The following is a 22,470-nucleotide window of genomic DNA, read 5'->3' as shown; positions in this document are numbered from 1 at the left end:
CCAAAAAAAACACTTTTTAAATATAAAAGTAAAATAATACCTAAATTCTACAGTTTACAATCCAAAGTTCACTCATCTAAAAATTTCATAAAAAAATGACAGACAAACCGTATGTCAACAAAATATGAAATATAGTTACCAATATAACACCTAGCATTGAAAACTTTACTTAGAAAGACATAATCATGTTAGTATCACTGATGAACTGCATAGGGTAGTGTTTTGTGATATAAGACAAATTATAAACAAGAAATTTTTTTTTTTAATTTTTTTTTTTTTTATAAATAGTGAATTTAAATAATATTTTTTTGTGATTTTATGTAATATAGAGAACTAAAGAAAATCAATATAAATATTTAAAAAAAAATTATAAGAGAATTAGAATCTCTTTCTATAGTTTCTTTTACATAAATTTTCTTTCATTCTCTTAACAAAGTTAAACAAACTCACAAATTATGGGTGTTTTGAATGGAAAAAGAAATTTATTGTCAAGGTAACTACTAAGCGAGTTTAAGACCAAATAGGCAAAAATGAATCACAATGCTAGCAGATGGAAATCAATTTTCATTGGACTCGAAAAAGAGAAAGATTGAGAATAGTTAAAAGAAGAAAAATGAGAAAGTAGGAATCTGAAAGATAGATTTGAGAGTGAAAAAGTATGAAACAAACAAAGCCAAAACGATAAGAAAAAGGTTATTATTTTTCTTAGTAAAAATGGATCCAACCTGCCATTTTAGCGGGTTGGGGTCGGGTTGATCCGTTTCATAAGTCGAAAGAAAAAACAATTAACGAGTCAAGTCTCATTTTGCCGGGTCTAGCTAACGCAACTAACTTTCACTACCAAACAAAGACTAGTTGAATTGGAAATCAATCGCAATAGGAGCTGCCAAACTAGCTCTGTCAACAGATTGATTAATGCAACTGAGAGCCCCCTTTTTCCTGTTAGTACCTTATATATATAGGGTGCTCCCTCTAAGGGAAATTCCATGAAAGACAAGAACTATAAGAGCAAACAATGACTAAGATTGTGTTGCAACTTAAGTGGTGCTCTCCATGATCAGAGGGCACTCATAATGCTCCTATAACTAAGTAGTTTAATACTTTCATTAATTCAGTCAGTGCAGAAACTGAAGCTTCTTGCCTTGTCTCAAAGCTTATGGTCATAGGGCTCAGCAAAACCAACACGACTCGTCCTTATCAAAAGTGGACAAAAGACCTCGCGGGTGACAGATTTTGTTTGTTTTTTAGGTTCAACGCATTGAAATCAACACCCAAGGTCACTCAGTAATTTTTTTAATCTTTTTCATCCCTCTTTCTTTGCCCTTTAGTCCATCTCATCACAGTTCACATGCATTCTCAGTTTCTCATACTCCCAGAAGAAAAACAATGGTTTCTTTTCAACTACACTAGTAGATATGAACAGAAACAACTTTCCAAAAACACCCACACAAGCAAATGAAAACAAAAAAGCAGTTCTGCAACGTACGTACTGATGGAAAGAAAGAGAAAGAAAATTAGCTGGCCTTGGCGTGGCTTGCCTTGGGTGAACAAGCCGTGGCCACGCATGCAGAGAAAAAGTTTCTTTCTTAGCCTCTACTACCTCTTTTTCTCTGCTACCAACTTCCATTTCCATTACTATATTCACATCAAACCCAAATTTCAAGGTTAACAAAAAAGCTTTAAAAAAAAAAAAAACAGAGCTCCCCAGTCTGGTTATGCCTTTGACAATGCATCACCATGAAGGAGAGGTACAAGGAGAACCTGATGATGATGAAGAATGGCCATTGTTACTATTAGACTCACTACCTGAAGTACCCAAAGATCTGGCATTTTTAAGGGAGACGGAGCAGGCCTCAGCTGGAAGCTTCTTCATTGGAGTCAATGGAGGTGTGGTTGGGCTTGAGGGACTACATGGAGATGTTTGAGCAACCTCATCATCGCCTGAAGAACCACTCATTTCTAACCGTGAAGGCGATGTGTCCGGTGTCTCAAATGGAGTATCCACTCTGCTTGGCCTACCATCATTGTCATATATGGGGTTAGAAATGTACATAAAATGCTCCCCAAAACCACTAGCTTTGTCATTACAAGTAGTGTCACCACCACCGCCTTGAATATGGACTTCTTGAATTGGCTTTGGTGTTGTTAAATGAACGGAAGGAGTTGGTGGGGAAGAACAAGCAGATAATAGTCCAATTTGACGAGGGCTTGTGTTGGTCTCTTGGGTTTGTAGTACATCAATGATATGATGAAGCTTGGAATGCTGCTTCTTTGATTCTGCATTGTCTTCTTTGGTAGAGAATGCAGGGAAGAGGAGGCTTCTTGGGGCATGGAGAACCCCTTGGGCATAGAAGCTACGGAGAGGGGGAGGAGATGACTGGTTTTGGGGCTGTGAGGGCTCTGAAGAGGGAGTGCTGGTGGTTGTGGGGACAGTGGCAATGGCAGTAGTGGTGGTGGCGGTTTCAGAGTTGGTGTCTCTGTGCTGACGCCGGCGGAGTAAGAGAGAACAGTAGAGCTCAGCTAGTAGCACCAAGATTAGGCCTACCACTATGGCAAGGCTCACTAACATTACCAAGGTTGCCCCCATAATCACCTTGGATGTCCCCCTCATCTCTCTCTCTCTCTCTCTCTCTCTCTCTCTCTGGTGGAGTATGGGGCAGTAAAAGGTGCACTGTTTTATATATGGGAGGGGTAAGAAGCTTTTTGGCGGGAACCGATCGTTTACCTTTGACAAGGAAAGAAAATGGGTAGCGAATCTTCAGAGGGCATTGGACCTGGGGAATGTTAAAAACTTAAAGGGTTGGGGAATGTTAAAAACTTAAAGGGTTGTGTTAACGGGTACTATAAATTGCTCGTTAACATCACACTTTTGGGTAATTTTTTGGTAATTTTTTCAGCTTTTTAGTAATTTTTTTTTTAACTCTTTTAGCAATTTTTTTAACAATTTTTTTTTTTAAGTGAAACCTAAAAAAAGAAACCTTAACATTTCTCAAACTTAAAATGGCTTTTTGTTCTGAGCTCTGGGTTTTACTTTTACTGACATTCGAGGTCATATATGTCATTTTGTATTTATTTACTTTATTATAGTACTTCACTTTATATCGTCGTCACATTCTCTGCGCAAAAAATGACAGCCACAACTTACCCTAAAATGTCGAGGCATAAATTCTCGCTTCCTCATACTCGAACCTCTTTCCCTAGCTATCCACACTCCACAGAAAATTGAAATGACCATGAATAGATATTCTTTTAAAGAGTCATTCAATAAAAACTTAAAGCAACAACTAAATTTGTAGTCAATTACCACGAAAAGTATTCATCTTTGACAGTGGAACTCTAATACCCCTTGTTTTATTGTTCAAAGAACAACAATACAATATGCAATCTCACTCTTTAACTTCTATATATGGAACCCTTTATCAATTAAAGCTACATGCAATGTTACAAACTTACAACTCTCACAACCAATGGGTCTGGGAACTGTATTGAAATTTAGAATATAACCTTTAGACCTAGACACGTGTAGAGCCATACCAAACGCAGACAATGCAAGTGTAAGTCAAGCTCGTAGTGTACTCAGCCATTTGTAATGAGAGTAAACCATGCTAATTTTCTTCCAAGACAGTGATCCACTCAGGCAAACAAATGCAATAAGTTTAGAATGGTTGCAATCATACTCGTAACTGATTGCTCAGCCCTTTTAACTTCCTCTCATGGCCGCAAACTTGGCAGCCAAATCTTCATAGTTTGGCAACTTAGGATGCACATGCCGAGCTGGATTTGACCTATCTGGCTGAAAAGAAGCAGCACGGGAAAAAACTTTGGTTGCCTCTGATGGACCTGTATGTTCATGAGGAAGAGAAACTGACCGGGCCGGAAGAGGAACAACCTCTGACTTCTCCTCAGTCCCATCTTTGCTATTCTGTGGCAATCCATCTGCATTATTGCCCATGTGATGTGCATGATGAGGTTTAGACTTTCTTCTCATCCTCCCTGGTTCATAGGACGATGGTTTCTTGCTATACTGCATCAGCAATTTATCCAATATCCTTTCCTCTGCCTCATTCTGATAGTGCTCATCATCAAACAAAATTTGCAAGCCACATCTCGAGTCATCCCTTCTCCTGCTTCTTGATTTTCTTGTAACAACTCCTGCATCTTCAAAGTAGCCAGCATCATTGTGATGGGAATGTGATTTTAAGTGTCTCCTCCTGGATGATTTTGATTTTGGTAAGGAGTTACCAGTTGTATTATCCTGATAAAGATCTTTCTCTTGACCATGATCACTCACACTTGCAGATCTGACAACCTGCCTCTCATAGTCAGAATAATCAGAACCTGATTGGATCCTTCCTGAAGTATAACCATCATTGCCTCTCTTGTGCATTGAAGGGTCTACAAGGGCATCATTGTCCAAACTAGACAATGAGGATCCTGAATTGACCCCAGATCTGCTAGCCTTTGTTTTAACATTGGACTTAACATAAGGAGGAGGGATGCCGCTATTGTGATAGGGCTTCACCTTATTTATTTCATTCCCTTCAACTTTCCTCACTGAGCTTGTATCATCAAGTTGACCAGCATGATTATTGCCTGCAAATGGTTCTTTACCATTGCTCTTCAACTGCAGTCCAGCACAGCTAGAAGTAATTTCTGGCTTTCCTTTAAGTAATGATCCCGGGTAGTCTCTTTCAAGGGCAGTATTCTCCCTACCATTAAGCAAACAAGATCCACCATCAATGCATTCTAGTCTTTTTCCCCAAGATGAACTGCTAGATCTAACTGACTTTGGGGTGGCATCTCCCATCCAATTACGTTCTTCATGCTTGTCATCAGCAATCTCCTGCCTTCCTTCGAATGGCGTGTCATGACCATCCTTTTTCAGGATAGTTTCTTCTCTGCCATTGAGTGCCTTGTATCCCTTGCCAGAGAGTTCACGTCTAGATGGAAGGTCTAGTTCTTCTCTTTTTGATAAACTACCCTCTTTGCCATTGCATAATTTATGCCCATCATAATTAAGGTCAAGTCTTTCTTTATGTAAAAAATCATCCTTCTCTCCTCTTGAGACTGTCTTCATACCACTGGATGATTTGGTTTTTTCATCAACGACATTGAAAGACCCATAAGTTTTAGGTTGGTTCTGCAGTCAGTCACAGAAATTGCAGGTAAATCCAAGATAGTGGAAGATATTTTATGGAGAACAAGAACATGAATGCACAGAAAAATTTTAAAAACTTATTTTGGGAACTATATGTAGGGAAAAAAAAAAACAAGTAGGCAAAACAACATTTGTTGAGTGTATGAAAGATGTCCCAAAAATCTTAACAATCCCAAGATCTGCTCACTATTTCTATTTGTCAGTAAAACCACTGAACGAAGAACAATAGAACAAAAAAGGGAATACCTGTACATATGTGGGGGGTTTAGACATCCTCTTTTCAAAAGCCCCAGCATCCCACTTTATTGAAAACTCCCGTGCTATATTTTGCATTAACTTAACTTTCTTCTCCAATGTAGTTGGCTTTGAAGTTAAATGTGTTTCAAACTATAAATGAAATTTAACTGATTAGTACTATAACAGTTATGAACTTGTACTATTAAGAGTAAGTTCACAAAGCATTACCTCTTGATTCACAAATAATTCCAGGGAATTCCCATATCTCTCTTGAAATATTTGCCTAAGATCACGTAATTCTGGCAAATCTGAAAATCTTGCAGCAGCAAACATCAGGGATGACACAGCTTCCCTACATTCCTCAGGGCATTCACTGCAAAGAAGATGAAGCAAGAGAAATGTCAAGCAAAGAAAATTTGATAGAAAAGTATAGTCAAAACAGTGCAGTTCAGAACAAGTATCAAAACATAATTGCCTAAGGTCAAATAAAGAAAACTCTTTGATGCAGGAAGAGAAAAATGTATATTTTTAAATTTTTAGTTTTATTTCTTTTTAGAGTTAATTTTAATTTTAATTGGTCAATTGTATTCTATTTTTGGGTCCTAGTATTAATTTAGGTTTATTAGTATTTTATTTAAAGTCGGGATTAGTTTTGTAATTCAATAAGTAGGGTTCCCTACATCAATTAGAATTAGGGTTTAGTATTTCTACATTCTATCCTTTATTTTTCTGTTCTTTAATTTTATTGATGCAAAGTCCTGGTTTGTCCTGTGTCACTCTAACTCCATTTCATTGGCCCTTCAAGACCAAGCCCTCAGGTAGGAAAGCAGAACTTGTACCATCAAATGAACTTCTGGTGGAACAGGACCCAACAAAAATGTATCAATGCCAAACTCATCATAAGAAGAGACACACCAGCTCATAAAATGATACACATTAGGCTTTATCCAAATCAATAAGCCTCAATCTAATAGTACATACATATCCAATTTGAATGGTATAAGAGGTCATCTATGATGGCCAATAGTTACATGATAAGCCCACATTGCATGATCGCAAGAAGCTTGGTCACGGACGCCACATGACAAAACAAGGCAACACAACAATTCTTGAAAAATTATGACACAATACCGTGGGGATACAACAATTGATTAAGTAATACATATTTTTAGGTGTATTTTATTTATGTATAGGCATATTTATGTTTATTTCTAGGTTTTGAAAATAACAACACCTATCAAAATCTTTAGAAACATATCTAAAACTAAAACTAAAGGATTTAAAAATAAATAAATAAAACAAATATTGTTTCCTCACAACACAGTGACACGCATGTAGGAGTGTCCTTGGCATGTCCGTGCTTCTTAGGTAGAAAAATGAGCTCCATAGATGACCACATAATAATTAAGTTTAATGGTAGAAAACTGGCATATCTTGGCATATGAGGTGGATTTTCCAGCCAATATGTTGCACTAAAGATAATAAGGCTATAAATTTAGAGCAGGATGCGCTAAATGTGTGGTTGTTGTATCACACTCAACCGTGCAAATATAGAATTATTGTAACGCTAGCTTATAACATTGGTTTTATCTTGAAACTTTGGATGAAAATTATAGGGAGCAAGCAGTTCATCTAAAGCCATAACAATTAAGCAATTCAAATTCAAATTCAAACCTCTGTTTTTGCATTAGGGAAAGATGCTTCGATACGATATCACACGAGTGCTCAACGAAATCATAACATGATGAAAGCATCAATTCCGCTAGAAGTCCATCAGCCTGTTTCACACCACCACGCAATAAAAAAAATAACACTTCTTTGAGTACATTGAGTACAAGCCACTCAACACAAACAAACTAAATTTGTAAAGAAATACAACCTTTGAAGCACAGAAAAACATACTTAGTTTCCAACCAAGTGTAAAGATTCTTCTTTCATTTTTTTTTTTTTTAAGAACTGATTTTGTTATCAATAAAATTTGAAATTTAGGATTTTTATTTTTCTCTATCTCCGATAATGAACTCAAAATTCAAAATTTTGAATTCTTCTTTCTCCAAAAATTTTCTCAGCAACCAAACAAAGAAGAAAAACTCAATCGACTCTGAGATCAAATCAGATGAGCATAAATGTAAAGCTAAGAGAACAAGCGAGTAATTACTCTTCCATAAGCATTGATATCGAGGCCATTCGCAAGCAAATCAGCCACATCTTTCTTCAAAAACTTTTCAGTCGCCTTTCTCTTCCTCCGTATCACATCGATCCGAGTCTTCGTCAGTTTAATCAACGACTTACTACAACCACATCAAAATTTAAAAAGTTAAGAACACAAATTGAAATCCAGAACCAAATCCAAAATCCTTATACATTTATATATAATAGAGAGAGGAAAAAAAAAAAGTGAGTGAAAATTTTGTTAGAAGGAAAAAAAAAAAAAAACCATTTGGAGGCAAAGCCTCGGCCGAGAAGTCCGTCCAACATTGTTGTCGATCTCGTACTCGCTTCGGCTCAGTGAACGATTCGACTCAGTGAGTAAGATCCACCATTAACGAAATGCTCTTCGTAGTGAACAAGTTGAGAAAAGAGAGAGCGATAAGCTCTAAATGCGTCGAAACGCTTTTTTGAAAAACTCCGCCTCTCCCACTCACACTCACTCACTCACCCACTATCTCTACTGAGAACAGCCTCGGTTTTTTTCCTAATTACCGATAATGACCTCGAAATTTTGGGAAAAGACAAATGAGTTTTAGAGATACACAGCCACTCGTCGTTTTGAACGGAATAGGGGTATTTTGGGAATATGGTGGGAATATTTGGGATCGTGGGTCGTGGGTCGTGGGCCGCCTGATGTGAAGACCTCTTTTTTTGGGGGCATGAGTCAAGCGGTGGACGGTGGAGAATCAATGCAAATGATGGAATCTGCTGCTGAGCTGGACCGCATATGTTGATGACCATCAATCAAGTCCAAGTGCGCTTATTAATGAGCTCGTTTAAAACCTTTTTTTTTTGTTGTTGAAAACATTATAGTTTACCTGTAGTGTCGTGTTGCTTTTGGCTTGGACAAATTAGGGCTCAGAGCCGTTATGTCAGACTGTAAGCACGGGAAAAATAATAATACAAACGGCTGGTATAACGGTTAAAACCAGGTATTTGCTAAATATTAGTAATAACAAGATACCCAATTTCACATCATATTTAAGTAATAAATTGTAAATGGCAAGTAAAAAATGGTACATTTACAAAAATGTATTAATCATTTACCATCAATCACTTTAATAAGTTATGAAATTTGGTATGTACATAGATTTATTACTAATATTAGAGACTAAAGTACTTTTTGACAGTTTATTAAAGTTGCAACTTGTCATAGAAAGCAATTTCATTTTTATATAAATTTGTCATTGACCTTATTTTTATTATACAACAAATTATACTAGTAATTATAAAAAAATATGTAAAGAAAATGTTTGTTTCCCTTCAATTATTAATTGTTAGCATGGGCAACGCATGTTACCTTTTTCTTTTTTTTTTCTTTTTTTTAATGATAGCGCATGTTACATGGTTCTTGTTTGGTAATTTAATGTGTATTATTTGAGGCAAAAATTAAAAGAAAGGAAAAGAAATGACTTATTAATCAAATTGTTAGCATTCTAAAAAAAAAAAATTCAAATCAAATTGTTTTGTGCTCATCCTTTGTTTCAAGTTTCTAGTCCATGAAATTGAAAAGTAACAAAGTTGGTTGGAGTTGGGCAACGGAATGAGCAGTGACCAACTTAGAAAAGGACCAATCAACTAAAGTAGTTATTATAGATTTTCGTGACAATTTTAGATAACATATGAGACAAAATAAAACGTTTTATGTTCTCGATAAACATAGAGGTAGAGAAAAAATAAACCAAAATCTTCCAATTATTTAAGGCTAAAATAGTTATCGTAAGATTCTACTCATAGCACATCAAAAAAATAAAAGATTCTTCTCATAGCTCTTCTCATGAGTTTTTTTTTTTTTTTTTTTCATTGACAACAATCCAAAGGGAGAATATAGTTTAAACTTTAGAAAAACTGAGTATTGTCTTTTCAGCTTAGCAAGGGTTAGTTTATAGCATAATTCTTAATTTATTTTTACTCAAATTAAAAATTTCTGTACATATTCAAAATGATGTTTAGATAATGTGAGTAATTTCTATGTCAGCAAAGGCAAGGATCGTACCTGACTGCATTTGTCCAACTAATTATCTCAACCTTATCCTTTTCTCATAGGGAAGAATAAAAATAATTCATAAAAAAAAAGGTGGGGAAGAATAAAATTATACAATCACATCATGATAACACAAACAATACGTTATGGAATTGGAATTTTAATTAAGCACATGCTTTCCAATAGGGTGAAAAAGCATCCGGTCCACATTGTATAAATATACATTTGCAACAATTTTTTTTTTTTTTTAAGAAAGAAGACTTCAAATTTTATTAAGAATAGGCCTGTCCATGGGTTGGTCCGGGTCAGGTTTGTGCCCAACCCGGAACCGACCCGATAAGTTCAGGTCTCTAAATTCTGGACCCGCCACTAACCGGTGAACGGAATCGGTTCGGGTGGTCGAACCTCCTCGGATACCAGTCGGTCCTCGGTTGAAGTTGAAAATTTCGAAACTATGCTAGATTTTGCTGGAAACAACCAAATTTGGTTGAGATTGGGCCGAATCGCTGAGATCTGGCCGGATCTTGAAGAGATCTGGCCGGATCTTGAAGAGATTTGGCTGAATCTCGACGAGATCTCGCCGGATCTCAACGAGATCTCGATGGATCTTGAAGAGAATAGGCTGGATCTCGATGAGATCTCACCGAATCTCAACGAGATCTCGGTGGATCTTAAAGAGATAAGGCTGGATCTCGACTAATCTGACAAAACGACCGGCGAAACACACCCATTGAAGGAGAAAAACTAATTTTTCGAAGTACATACAGTCGGATCGGTTGAGATCTTGATTTTTATGGTCAAACCCCTCATTCGACCCGACGCTATCGAGTTTTGGGGACGAAGACCCGCTGCCAACCATTACCGGCGTTGGGTCAAATGGTTTTCATGCCGGGTCTGACGGATTCTTCGAGTGAGTCAGGCTACGGTTTTATTTGGACACCCCTAATTAAGAAATAGGCAAAATTGCCTGATAAGCAACAAAGGTGTATAATGAGACATCTTCCATCCACACTGAATAACTAGTGACATGACATGCATGCCTAACTAAGTTGTGAGTTATAGTATTACCCTCCCTACGAACATGAGAAAAACTAATACATTGAAAAGATTTAGCAATAGCTTTTACATCTGTAATCAAAAGAGCAAAAGAAGCTAAGGAAAACGAATCATCCATCAATAAGTTTATCAGTATTTATGAATCTCCCTCAATAATAGCAAAATCTAGCCCCAATTCTAAAGCAAACTCCAAGGCTTTTGCTGCTGCCAGAGTTTCATGTTCCACCACAATTAAGGGAAAAGGAATAATTTGAGACAAAGATGCCATAGCCAAACCTTTGTAGTCTCGAATGATTACTTTGATCCCAGCTCTGTCTATCTCGGTAAACATTGCCCCATTGAAATTTATTTTGTAAAATCCGCCGTGAGGAGCTTTCCACCTGACTCTCAGCCTATTTGCTTGTGGCTGGACTGGTGGTTAGGCTGCTCAATACTCCCGAAGTCCGACAATGGCACGCTGCATTACCTGATCATGTAGGAAGCCTGGCGGTGAAAAGCTGACCTTGTTGCGCTTGAACTAGATGGTCCAAGTGATCATCGCGAATAACTCTGAGTTGCAGTCCAATTCTAGCACCGTGGACAGCAACTGAGCAAAGTCCGAGTATCTTGAATCTTGTCTAAAGCTCCATTGAGGATCTTCATCCCAAATCTGTAATAGCCTCAGGCAGGGCCTTAGTGCATGCAATACATCCTCACATTGATTGGAGCAAGAAGAACATGATGGGTCATCAATGACGCAGCACCACACCAAATTTGATTTTGTTGGTAGTGCATTATGGCTTGCTTGCCATAAAAAAAAAAATTTATTTTGCTCGACAAGTATAATTTCCAAATCTGTTTCCATGGTGGCTTGGGTTGATCGGATGGATTGTGGGTTGGTAATGATAGGCAACATGACTCGAACTTGAGAAAAAAATAGCCCGACTTGACGAAGTATTGTCCCAATTGCACATAGGGCCAATAGAGTGCATCCTCTGAAAGTCTCATGACTTAAGGGGATTTTTTTAACCAACTTTGCATCTATAGGGCTAAGGGCAATGGATAATGAATTGAAATCCCAAATATGTGAAAGGGGATCAATTAGAGTACTTACAGTAGCGTCTTGGAATTCTACCCTCAAAGGGTCGTGCACTCCTAGATTGTTTACACTAGGCAGCTAGTTATTGCCCCGAATCTTAATAGATTCTTCATTCCCAACTCTTGATTTTGCTCCTATTCCTATGACACCCAGCCCTTTCAAAATGCTCTTCCATGACCTTCTTTAGCTTCCATGATGGAATAATTTGGAAAAAACATTGATCTAAAAACTTTATAGAACAAAGAGTTTTTATTGTGCAACCATGTTTGTTTTGTAAGAAGAGCTTCATTGAAAAGTGATAACTCCTTAAAGCCCATTCCACCTTCCAACTTTGGGTCACGCATATCACCCCACTTTACCTAATGTATTTTCCGACAATTTCCCTTTTGCCCTCACCAAAACTTACAGATAACCCTCTCAATTTCGTGACAAAGACCCAGTGGAAGCATAAAACAAATCATTGTATAAGTTAGAATGGCTTGAATTACCGCCTTAATCAAGACTTCTCTACTCGCCTATGACAGCAACTTCTCTTCTCAACCCTGCAATTTCCTCCAAACTCTTTCTTTTATGTAATCAAGACTTGCTTTTTTGTGTCTTCCAATAAGACAGAGCAGCCCCAAATCGTGTCATAGTGCAAGATCCCATCAACCCTAATGCTTCCTTTATTTCTGTTGTTGCAACAACCTATGTTAGTATTGGTCCTTAATTGTCTTTTTATCCGAGCATAAGCCACCTTGGATTGACTACGAATACTAAGGGTCAAAGGAAAATGATGACATTAGCTAAAATTAAGTCTTAAAAAGAGAGCACATTGGTCTTGGCAATTACAGGGTCCCTCCACAGTGAGCCCACAGCTTTGCACTATCCCAAACAAAAATTATGTTATCAAATAAGTAAGTGATTTCAACAACAACAAAAATAATAATAATAAGTGATTATCTTATGTGCCGGTTTTAGACTTTAGGTAATAAGAGATTTGAGATTCAAAGTCAAACTTTTCTTACACTAAAAATGAATTGATATTTTATTTTAATGATAAAGAACAATTATTACGAAACCATCATTAAATCGATAATTTAACCAATTTTCTTTTTAATTTTTTAATGATTAATGATTTATTCAGTTAATTCCAAATCCCAATCAGAGGCCAACTGATCGGAACAATTTTTACCTTCATACCCTAATTTGATTATTCTTGAGTCTTGACAATATAATTGATGTGGCCTTAGGCTTTGGTTTAAAAGCATAGAAACAAAAAACAATGATGGGTTTATGGATTTTTCAAAGAGATATTCTTACACGAAAAAATGACATTGTTCTAACTAATTTCAAAACCTAAAAACAGTTTTTTTTTTTTTATACAAAAACTTAAAAAGCATAGTTGATTAAAGAGACTTTGATGATTGAGCCATCCAATTTTAAATGCAGACTAGTCGGTTGTTGTATCTACAACAAGAATAAAACTTCTACCATATTAATGGAGATGATCTTGATCCAATTTAGTAATTCAAAATTTCAAATTGGGTCTTGCTACATATATTAGTAAGACCCTAGAACAAATACTGCATTTAAAATGCACTAACTCGAATAATTGGTGGGGTCCTTGATTTCTTTCCTCAATTATCAGCTGTCTACCTTACAAACATACAAGGAAAAAAAAAAAAAGAGAGAGAGAGACTTTTGGTGGATCATAATAGAGAACACCAAGATTATAAACATTCACTAACTCGAACAGAAGTTCCTATTGACATGGAAGTAAGGAAACAGAACATTATTCATTGTAAAATTAAGTCCGAAATTAATTGACTCACCAAATGACCAAGTTTACAATTGCACGAAAATATCCGGATCCACACTATTCAGCAATTAAAGAAAAAAGAAAAAGAAGATTGAATACCAACTATGTTTCATTTTGATAAAAATCCATGTGGACTGGAGATGGAGAAAAAGGTTGAGTCAAATCTCAGCTTGTGGTATTCACGAAACAGCTACCAGAAACATCTCAAGAAGTTTATGAGAAAATGGAAGAGATAATTTTCTTGATGTAGTAAATCATGCTGAACCAATCTCTCCAAAACGATATTCTGAGGTAAAAGATCGCTGTAGAATAGTAAGGTTGAGACTGATGCCGCAGGATCACCAATTAGTGATGTTAGTAGCCTCAGCAACGACCTAAACATCAAAGGTGTGAGAGACTGCACCACAAAAAAAAAAAAAAAAAAAAAAAAGAACCAAAGAAAATCAAAACTTGTTAACTAAAACATAAAAATTACGCAGACCCACCAATGTATAGACATGATCAAGGATATATATTGAAGCTTCAAGAAAAATAAGTGTTTATGAAAGCAAAATCTGATCGTACGTACCATGGTCTTGTGGGGATGGAAAAAGAAAGTGTTGGAAATGGATTCTTGAATCTTGAAAAAAGAGAAGAAGAGAGGCATGGTGCTGGAGTTTCATAGGCCATAGCTGCCAATCTTCAGCGGACATTCATACCTACCCGTCCACGTTTCTTACAAAGAACAATAGCTATACAGGCGAGGAAACAAATGTTGACCAGAGATTGTTGGGGTTCACAGACACACACCAATAAAAGTTAAAAACTCTGCTCTCCTCGAATAAGGTCAAGCCATATGTTCTTTTTTATTTTTTCTTTTGTTTTGATACAGTCACATGTTATTTTCCATTTCATTTTCTATTCATGAAAAATATTAGAATTCTACTCAAGACTGTCATAGGGTTTTATTTGTATTATTCTTGGAAAAAAAAAAAAAAGGATACCCCCTGGTCTCTCAAGTCAAAACTATATTCCAAATTATAGTACAAGCTCAAAGCTCCATTGTTGAGGCTGAATTTCAGCCTCTTTCTCTGAAATGAGAATAGTTTTTGTTCTATTTATTTTGTTAGCGTTCCTATAAATTTGTATCGAGTTGCTCTAACACTTGCTCGTATTGCTAAAGAAAAAAAAAAAAAAAAAAGGAAATCATTGTTTAACTTAAAAAATATTCCTCATTTCTCTTTTCTATCACAAGCCATTACATTAAATAAATAAATTTGCATCGCTCTTTCATCGCAAAGTTTCAACACTTATCCCACTCCCAAAACTAGATGCCTAAATTTCCCAAACAATATTGAAACCGCAATCTAGTCGCAAGGAGTGAAATGCTATTTAGGCTATAACTCATTGACTAATTGGTATAAATATTATAAAATAAAAAATAAAAATAAAGGTCGTACTACTGTTGAAATTTAAATAATAATATTTTTTTTTTAAACTCATTTTTTATGAGATAAGGTGTTAAGTTTAAAAGATGAAAGAGATAAGAGTTCAAGAGAGGGAAGAATATCTCCAAATTCAATTGTAAAGCCTTTTGTCATTCTTTAGATTATTTATTTAAAAAATGGAAAGGTAGAGGGAAGTTTATCTCAAATGCAGAAATTTCAAATTTGTTTCATCTTAGGCCATACCATAATTGGCCTGTTGCATGTATTTCTATCTTTCATCCCGTATGTTTGTTTGAGAATTACTCCTATTTATTTTTAGTAGCATATATGTATAAACTATAAAGTGAGACAAACAACTAAAAACTAGTTTATTGTCAAAAAACTGAAAGTTAAATTTTTGAAATAAAACTGAGACAAAAAGTAACGTGGAATCCGCAAACAATACATAAAATTAAAATAAAATAAAATCTAACTTATAATCATTTCCCAAACATACCAAAGAGCCCAAAACAAATCATAGGAAAATGAAAGGCCGAAGAGAAGCAAACTTTTATCTATATTTTACCAAATTTGGATCCCATGCAATTATTGTACGGTGCAATTACCATGGTGTTGTGAGATGTAAAAATTTGTAAGATAAAATGGTATAAATATTGAAGGGTTAAAAAATTGTCTTGCATGGGTCCTGGACTATAGCCGCGTTTGTAAAACGCGGCTATAGACCCCTCAGGTCTCCAGTTACGAAGTTTAAGCCACGGCGGAAAACGCGGCTATAGGCCGAATCGTCCTATAGCCACGTTTTTTGGAGCTATAGCCGCGTTTTTACTTTTTTTTTTTTGTAGTGGTTGGTTCATTATTGTATGGTATAATAGGCCTAGCTATTGCACCAAATACGAATCCTATTTTACCAAATTTGTTTGGAACCAATATTAAAATTTAGGTACATTACCTTAATTATATGCAATACATTAAGTTTCTAATTAAATTCAAATGCTTAGATGTATTGACTAATAAGATATAGATAATTTTATCTTTATAAGGATAATTAAATTCAAAACAATCAAAATTTTAAACTCAATTAAAAGAACTCGATATGCTGCACTTGAATTGTTGTATCTAAACTTTATCCGAAATGAACAAGCATTTCAAACTAGTTATTGAACGTGTCCAAGTAAAAGGAGAGAGTTCATAGTGATTAGGTTGTGTCATTTTCCTTCTTTTGATCCGGAATCTTTGAACTATTCTATTTTACTATCTCAAAAAATACTTCATCAATTATACCATATCATTTTACAAAACATCTAACATCTCATTTCTTATTTATCTCATCTATTCATTAAAATATTAATTTCACCAACTCTTTCTCTCTCTTCCTCTTTATAAAAAATAATTAAAAATACCCATCCACCATTTCTAGGAAAAAAAATAATATAAAAATGTATACAAGTTGCTACAGTGTCATTATAAAAATAGAATGGATATGTAGCACAATTGCAAATTCTTTTGCAATTGCAAGACTTTGCAAGACCAGGTAATGGCATGTTCGGCTGTAAGATTATTTAAAGCCCAATGGCAAGACGTCAATGTGTGCTCTCGATTGAAAGCCGAGTACTCATGAAGCTCTATTTCTATTTTTGAACACTTGTTTACTCATCCATGGGGAAAGAAGGAAACAAGCTCAGATAAGTTAGGCCCAAAACCAAGTTAGTTCAAATTGTAAAAGAGAGCTCCTCTTTTACAAATCTGCTATAATGCCTATCTTCACATTCTCATGCTCATCTCCACCTCGAAAGATTCCTTCGATGTTGCAATCTTATACATTAGGTTAACTTTCATTAACATATTTTTTGGTTTAAACTAATGCCAATTAGGTTTAAGACTTTTAAAAATTGGTCATTTTGATCCCTAAAGTCAACTTAGTTCCTAAACACTATTAGGCCAGTTTTAAGTGCAAAGTTAGCTTTAGCGACAAAATTTGTCATGTTTGAAAAATCTTAAACTTGATTGACATTAGCTAAAACCTCAAAGTATGTTAGTAAAATTTATCTTATACATTATTATGAAATTATGGTGATTCTCGCATTCGAGTATTTTGTTGATAAAACTTTAAAGTGTTAAAAGTGTTTTTTCTCGTTACACTCGCAACTATGCAAGATTGAGACATAGGGGGGCCAAAACTTAAATAAATAAATAAAAATACATAAAAATACAAACTAAATGTTAACAAAATATCAACAAAAAAATAATGCAAATAATTATTTCCTAATAGATTTCAACTAAATCATCTAAAAATGAACATTGACATTTGTCTAAATCATAAAAATCATTTACGATTGATTTTGTAAATATATTTGCAGCAAACTCCCTTTTGAGCCTCAAAATCAAATATGTGAATCTCTAAATGAATCAATTTGGAGGTTTGATCCTATTTAAGTAATTATGTTAATTTGATTAGAATTCAAATAGTTTCTTGACTAGTAAAAGACAATACTTTTATTCTATATAAAAACTTTTTTTTTTCATTTTATTATTTGTTTAATTAATTTCTAGATGCTCCATCATTTCCATACCTTATAGGTCTATTGAGCCAAAATTGGTGGATAATGGATATAATTGCTGCCACTTCAACATACAGTAATAAATAAATGTCTTAATTATTTTTATGAGATTGAGTTTTTTTTTTTTTTTTATAATTTGATACTTACAATGAGGGTGGAGAGCTGCTACTTAAACTACAAGAGTCTTGAAATTTTTATGTGATTGATGACATCAATTTTTTTAGATTTATCTAATATAAAATTTAGAGCAAGATTTTTATACAACCCAGATTATAGAAATTTTAACATAGTGCCAGTTTAAAAAAACCATCCACATATTATTTAAGTAAGTCACACAAGTCATTAAAAATGTCATGTGACTATAAGTATATGTGAACAATTTTTTTAATCATAATGTAGTGAATTGCATAAAAATTCTTGCAACTAGGTTGCATAAAACATTAAAACCTTTTACTTTTATAATACAAATACCTACCTTTTTTTGTAACCACTCGTTAAACTTTTGTTCCAAAAAAAAATAGTACTAACCTACTACTAATGTAAGAGTGGAGTGTGTGCTGTATACTATTTTTATTTTAAAAAAATTTCTGTTGTCTAGGAGTGGTTCCGTCTCTGCAACTAGGACTCACAAATATTGTAGGCTATTTGGCTAAATAGGTCTCTAAGAATAATCATTTGGTGCAGTATTGCACCATAAATGAAAAAGGCAACATTTGTTTGCGGTCCTTCTAGAATGTAACATTGGCAATTACGGTCAATTTTCAAAGCAAACACATGTAAGTCATTGGACATTTCGGTCTCTGATTGTGACCAAGTTTTTTTTAGACATTTGACATTGCAGTCTTTAATTCAATTAATTGTGATCAGGTTTATTAGAATTCCGTCGGCTTGTTAGACTAAAAAAGCAGTGGCCCTCGTGTGTTGAGAACTTTCAAAGAGAGGGTAGAAGTCGACCTACCCTAATGACATCATTTCAAACTTACAAGAAGTTCTGATAACTAAGAGAAGCCTCGAGTTTCAACTACTCACACTGTTTACAAGTTTGAAGGGATTAGTATTTTGAACAAGTAAGAGAACAACATCATTCAAGTCTTCTGTCTTGGATGAAAGTCCAATTAAATAATCTCAAGCAAAGAAACAGTAATAATTGCAGACATTTTTTTTCTATATAAATGGTATTTGCCGTATTGGTCTGCTCATGGCTAAACTTAGGAACCTCATGCTTTTTCTTTTCTCATGTCTCTGCATTCAATCACCGTATTCTTCTTGTGAAGAAATCTATTCATTGAAGCAAGGGCAACAGATGAGAGATGAGGAGCATCTACTTTCTGAAAATGGTATCTTCAAATTAGGCTTCTTCAACCCTAGCTATTCAAGTGACTACTACTTAGGAATATGGTACAGTAAACTACCAAAAAATCCAGAATCAGTCTGGGTGGCAAACCCAAATTATCCAATCTATGAATCATCTGGAGTTCTTACGTTAGACAACGAAGGATTGTTGAAGATCACACATAATGGAGGGCAGCCAATTGTGATAAATCCCAACCAGACAGTGTTGAGTAACGTGACAGCAACTCTCTTGGATTATGGAAACCTAGTGCTAACAGAAGTTTATTCTAATGGAAGAGCAGGGCGAGTCTTGTGGCAAAGTTTTGATCATCCAACCAACACACTACTGCCCGGAATGAAACTAGGCTTGAACCTGAAGACTGGACAAAGTTGGGCACTAAATTCATGGTTGAGTAGCCAGGTCCCTGCACCGGGGGCTTTCAGGCTAGGCGTGGATCGTGGTAGTGCTGACCAGTTGATCCTCTGGCAGCGAGGGGATGTATATTGGACTAGTGGGGTCTGGAGTAATGGGGGCTTCCAAATGGCTCCTGATCTGAAAAGGAGTCTTGACGTGTATGAATTCAGGTTTGTGTCAAATGAGGATGAGAAATACTTCTCTTATAATGTTAAGAACAAATCTACTATCTCAAGGTGGGAGCTGAATTCCTGGGGGCAGATCGTGCAGTTCACTTTAGATGTGGATGGTACTACATGGACAAACACAACCACTAGTCCATGTAAATTTAATGTGAACTATCCAAATGCTGTGTGCATAGAGCAGAATCACACAGAATGCAGGAATGGTTCTGAGTTGTTTGTGCCAAAAAAAGGCTATTATAAGGAAACTAAATTGAAGTATTTTCATTATAATTCCAGCTTGGCTCTCAGTGATTGTCACTATAGCTGTTGGAATAATTGCTCCTGCATTGCTTATAAAAACCATTTTGACAATGGTACTGGATGTGAGTTTTGGAATAAGGACGCAAATTTCATTCGGAATGAGAACTTTCCAGCAAAATACATACTTGAGCTAGGAAATAATAAAGGTATGAGTTTACCTTCAGTTGGTACTGAATTTCACCTTGAGTAATTTTTTCCAATTTTCCTTCTCCCAAATCTTATTCCATAATTTTAGCCCTTCAGTTTTCTGGTTTTGTTGACAGTTAGATGAACCTATAGAGCTGAGAGACTAAATTTCACCAGTAATGGCAGATTGGCAGTTGTTTAATAATGTGATCATCTAAATATGCACCATGTAACAAACAGTAGGATATAATTTATAAACCTGATCTTCTTTAAGTGGTCTGGTATGACATACTTTGAATAACACTAAATGGTTCACATCAATATCTGGTTTGTCTTCATGATTTCAATCCAACCTAAAACATGCTTATGATATCCATATCTGTTTATAATAAGAATAAGAATGTGCTTCAAGCATGAACTGTATTAGCAACAGGCCCAACAATCTTAGAACTGATTTCTATGATTTTGTATCAGAGGGTACACCCACTGAAGGAGGCACAAGGGAAGATTCCGCAGGAAGTACAAAGGAGTTGTGGTGGATATGGTGCATTGTTGCCATTACACCTGGTCCAGTAATCCTACTTTTGGGTTATTTGTGCTACAGGAGGAGAAAACTTGGACTCTTGCAACAAGATGGTGAGTAGAAGGCAATCCTCTGTTGGTATGAAATTTATTAGTCACGTGTATATGTAACTTAAGAGTACATATTTATGTTCTAATCTGCAGAAGGGGAAACAAGCCAAGACAAGGGATTACTTGAATTAAGATCCCATATTTGCAACAAATTTAACTATAACATCAAAAGAGACAGAAAGAAGGGCAATGAGGTTCAATTATTTAGTTTTCCTGAAATATTGGCCGCAACTAATCACTTCTCATTTTCCAACAAGCTTGGCGAGGGAGGTTTTGGACCAGTTTACAAGGTAAGAATTGGAAATTAGTAAATGAGGCTTGACTGAGACAGTTGTTCTCTAACATTGAGAAATTTATTCCAGGGTTTATTACAAGATGGACAGCAGCTTGCAGTAAAAAGACTAGCAAGAGATTCTGGACAAGGACTCAAGGAATTCATGAATGAGATTACACTAATAGCTGAACTTCAACATGTCAATCTTGTTAGGCTTTTGGGTTGTTGTGTTCACGAAGAAGAAAAGATGCTGATTTATGAGTACATGCCAAATAAAAGCTTAGATTCCTTCATTTTTGGTTTGTTATAATCTACTCTTATGGCTATACTTTAAGAATGTGATTATTACTTATCTAAAAAAATAAGTTTGTGATTATTACCATGACCACTAACTACATTTACACTTTATTTTACAACAGATCCCCCTAAAAGAAAACTTCTCAACTGGAGAAAACTTGTCAGCATTACTGAAGGGGTTGCACAAGGACTTCTTTATCTTCACAAATATTCAAGACTAAGAGTAATACATAGAGACTTGAAACCTAGTAACATTTTACTTGACGATAACATGAACCCTAAAATATCAGATTTTGGTATGGCTAGAATTTTTGGACAAAACGAAACCAGAGCAAATACTAAGAGGGTTGTTGGGACATAGTGAGTATAGACTACATATAGCAACCATATTGATCTTTGCTAAACACAGCACACACACACATAGCAAATATGAACATTCTCTTTTCTTGTTATACAGTGGTTATATGTCTCCTGAGTATGCCATGAATGGCATTTTCTCTGAGAAGTCTGATGTTTATAGTTTTGGAGTCTTAATGCTAGAGATTGTGAGTGGCAAGAAAAACTCGGTTTTTTCTTCATCCAGCATTATCACTCTTATAGAACAAGTTAGTAATCAAACAAACCTTATCTTATTCCTATCTCAATTAGAGTTGAAGAGTTCTCTTCTGGAATTTGACTAAGACTCACAATTTGCATAAATGATGAAATTAATTTCAGGCATGGGATTCGTGGAAGCGAGGTGATATTCTTGAATTAATGGATCCATCACTGGACTCCTCATGTCCCAAAAGTGAACTGTTCAGATACATCCACATTGGTCTCCTATGTGTGCAAGAGCGTGCAACGGATAGACCAACTATGTCAGATATCATCCCCATGCTCACAAATGAGGCTGTGTTCCTGCCTGATCCAAAACAACTTGAGAAAACTGAAGCTGGGTTAACATTGCCTGATGGAAAGATGGACATTAATTCGGTAAATTGTGTATCTGTAACTATTATGGAAGCCAGATAGAGCCTTTTTTTGTTGTATGGAAAGCGACAAGAAGCCAGATAGAGCTACTAATAGAGAAAAAAAAAAAAAAAAACTATGAAACTATAAATTCTGAGGTAGAATTTTGTATATGTTACATGTAATCCACGTGATACTTGTTACAATTACTTTTCAGTATGGAGATTAATCACGCCCTTCTTTATTTTCTTAAATCAAGACTTCTACATCAGAATATGTTTGTTTCCACTGACGAATACATTAATGGCCCATTTGGATTGAGGGAGAGGGAGAGGGAGGGGGAATAGAGTAGATTAGATTAGATTTAGCCTAAAATTAGTCTATTTTAAACCAACTCTACTCTACTCTCCCTCCTTCTCCCCTCTATCCAAACAGGCCATAATCTTC

General features: G+C 35.4%; 3 protein-coding genes and 1 long non-coding RNA gene across 4 annotated transcripts; 1 reads left to right on the top strand and 3 right to left on the bottom strand.

Annotated features, from left to right (window-relative positions):
- Positions 1–1,281: 1,281 nt before the first annotated feature.
- On the bottom strand, positions 1,282–2,761 carry LOC142622432 (uncharacterized). Its single transcript, XM_075795895.1, has one exon. It carries the CDS (start codon positions 2,609–2,611, stop codon positions 1,733–1,735), a length of 879 nt encoding a protein of 292 aa, XP_075652010.1. The 5' UTR covers positions 2,612–2,761; the 3' UTR covers positions 1,282–1,732.
- A 506-nt stretch (positions 2,762–3,267) lies between these two features.
- LOC142621615 (uncharacterized) lies at positions 3,268–8,038 on the bottom strand. Its single transcript, XM_075794913.1, has 6 exons — positions 7,833–8,038; positions 7,554–7,686; positions 7,070–7,173; positions 5,624–5,768; positions 5,405–5,545; positions 3,268–5,140 (listed from the first exon to the last, which is right to left on the bottom strand). The coding sequence occupies exons 1-6, from the start codon at positions 7,871–7,873 to the stop codon at positions 3,701–3,703; spliced, it is 2,004 nt and encodes a 667-aa protein (XP_075651028.1). The 5' UTR covers positions 7,874–8,038; the 3' UTR covers positions 3,268–3,700.
- Positions 8,039–13,405: 5,367 nt separating this feature from the next.
- LOC142606504 (uncharacterized) lies at positions 13,406–14,294 on the bottom strand. The gene is made up of 2 exons (XR_012839126.1): positions 14,094–14,294; positions 13,406–13,922 (listed from the first exon to the last, which is right to left on the bottom strand). It is a non-coding gene; the product is annotated as an uncharacterized LOC142606504 (long non-coding RNA).
- Positions 14,295–18,663: 4,369 nt separating this feature from the next.
- Positions 18,664–22,214, top strand: LOC142614778 (G-type lectin S-receptor-like serine/threonine-protein kinase CES101). Its single transcript, XM_075787418.1, has 7 exons — positions 18,664–19,888; positions 20,343–20,504; positions 20,595–20,791; positions 20,864–21,074; positions 21,195–21,432; positions 21,530–21,677; positions 21,790–22,214. The coding sequence occupies exons 1-7, from the start codon at positions 18,709–18,711 to the stop codon at positions 22,084–22,086; spliced, it is 2,433 nt and encodes an 810-aa protein (XP_075643533.1). The 5' UTR covers positions 18,664–18,708; the 3' UTR covers positions 22,087–22,214.
- The last annotated feature ends 256 nt before the right edge of the window (positions 22,215–22,470 follow it).

Source organism: Castanea sativa, chromosome 1 (genome assembly GCF_040712315.1).
Source record: "Castanea sativa cultivar Marrone di Chiusa Pesio chromosome 1, ASM4071231v1".
NCBI lineage: Eukaryota > Viridiplantae > Streptophyta > Magnoliopsida > Fagales > Fagaceae > Castanea > Castanea sativa.
Note: the sequence above shows the minus strand (reverse complement) of the source record. Positions and strands in the feature narration are given on the sequence as shown.

What these genes read in the sequence shown, in the direction of transcription:
- LOC142622432 (XM_075795895.1), bottom strand. Translation starts at nt 2,611, where the DNA reads ATGAGGGGGACATCCAAGGTGATTATGGGGGCAACCTTGGTAATGTTA.
- LOC142614778 (XM_075787418.1), top strand. Translation starts at nt 18,709, where the DNA reads ATGGCTAAACTTAGGAACCTCATGCTTTTTCTTTTCTCATGTCTCTGC. An exon ending in AAGAGGGTTGTTGGGACATA is followed by an intron (nt 21,433 to 21,529) that starts GTGAGTATAGAC and finishes CTTGTTATACAG; the next exon opens with TGGTTATATGTCTCCTGAGT. An exon ending in TTATCACTCTTATAGAACAA is followed by an intron (nt 21,678 to 21,789) that starts GTTAGTAATCAA and finishes AATTAATTTCAG; the next exon opens with GCATGGGATTCGTGGAAGCG.
- LOC142621615 (XM_075794913.1), bottom strand. Translation starts at nt 7,873, where the DNA reads ATGTTGGACGGACTTCTCGGCCGAGGCTTTGCCTCCAAATG. An exon ending in CGAGGCTTTGCCTCCAAATG is followed by an intron (nt 7,687 to 7,832) that starts GTTTTTTTTTTT and finishes ATGTGGTTGTAG; the next exon opens with TAAGTCGTTGATTAAACTGA. An exon ending in ATATCAATGCTTATGGAAGA is followed by an intron (nt 7,174 to 7,553) that starts GTAATTACTCGC and finishes GGTGTGAAACAG; the next exon opens with GCTGATGGACTTCTAGCGGA.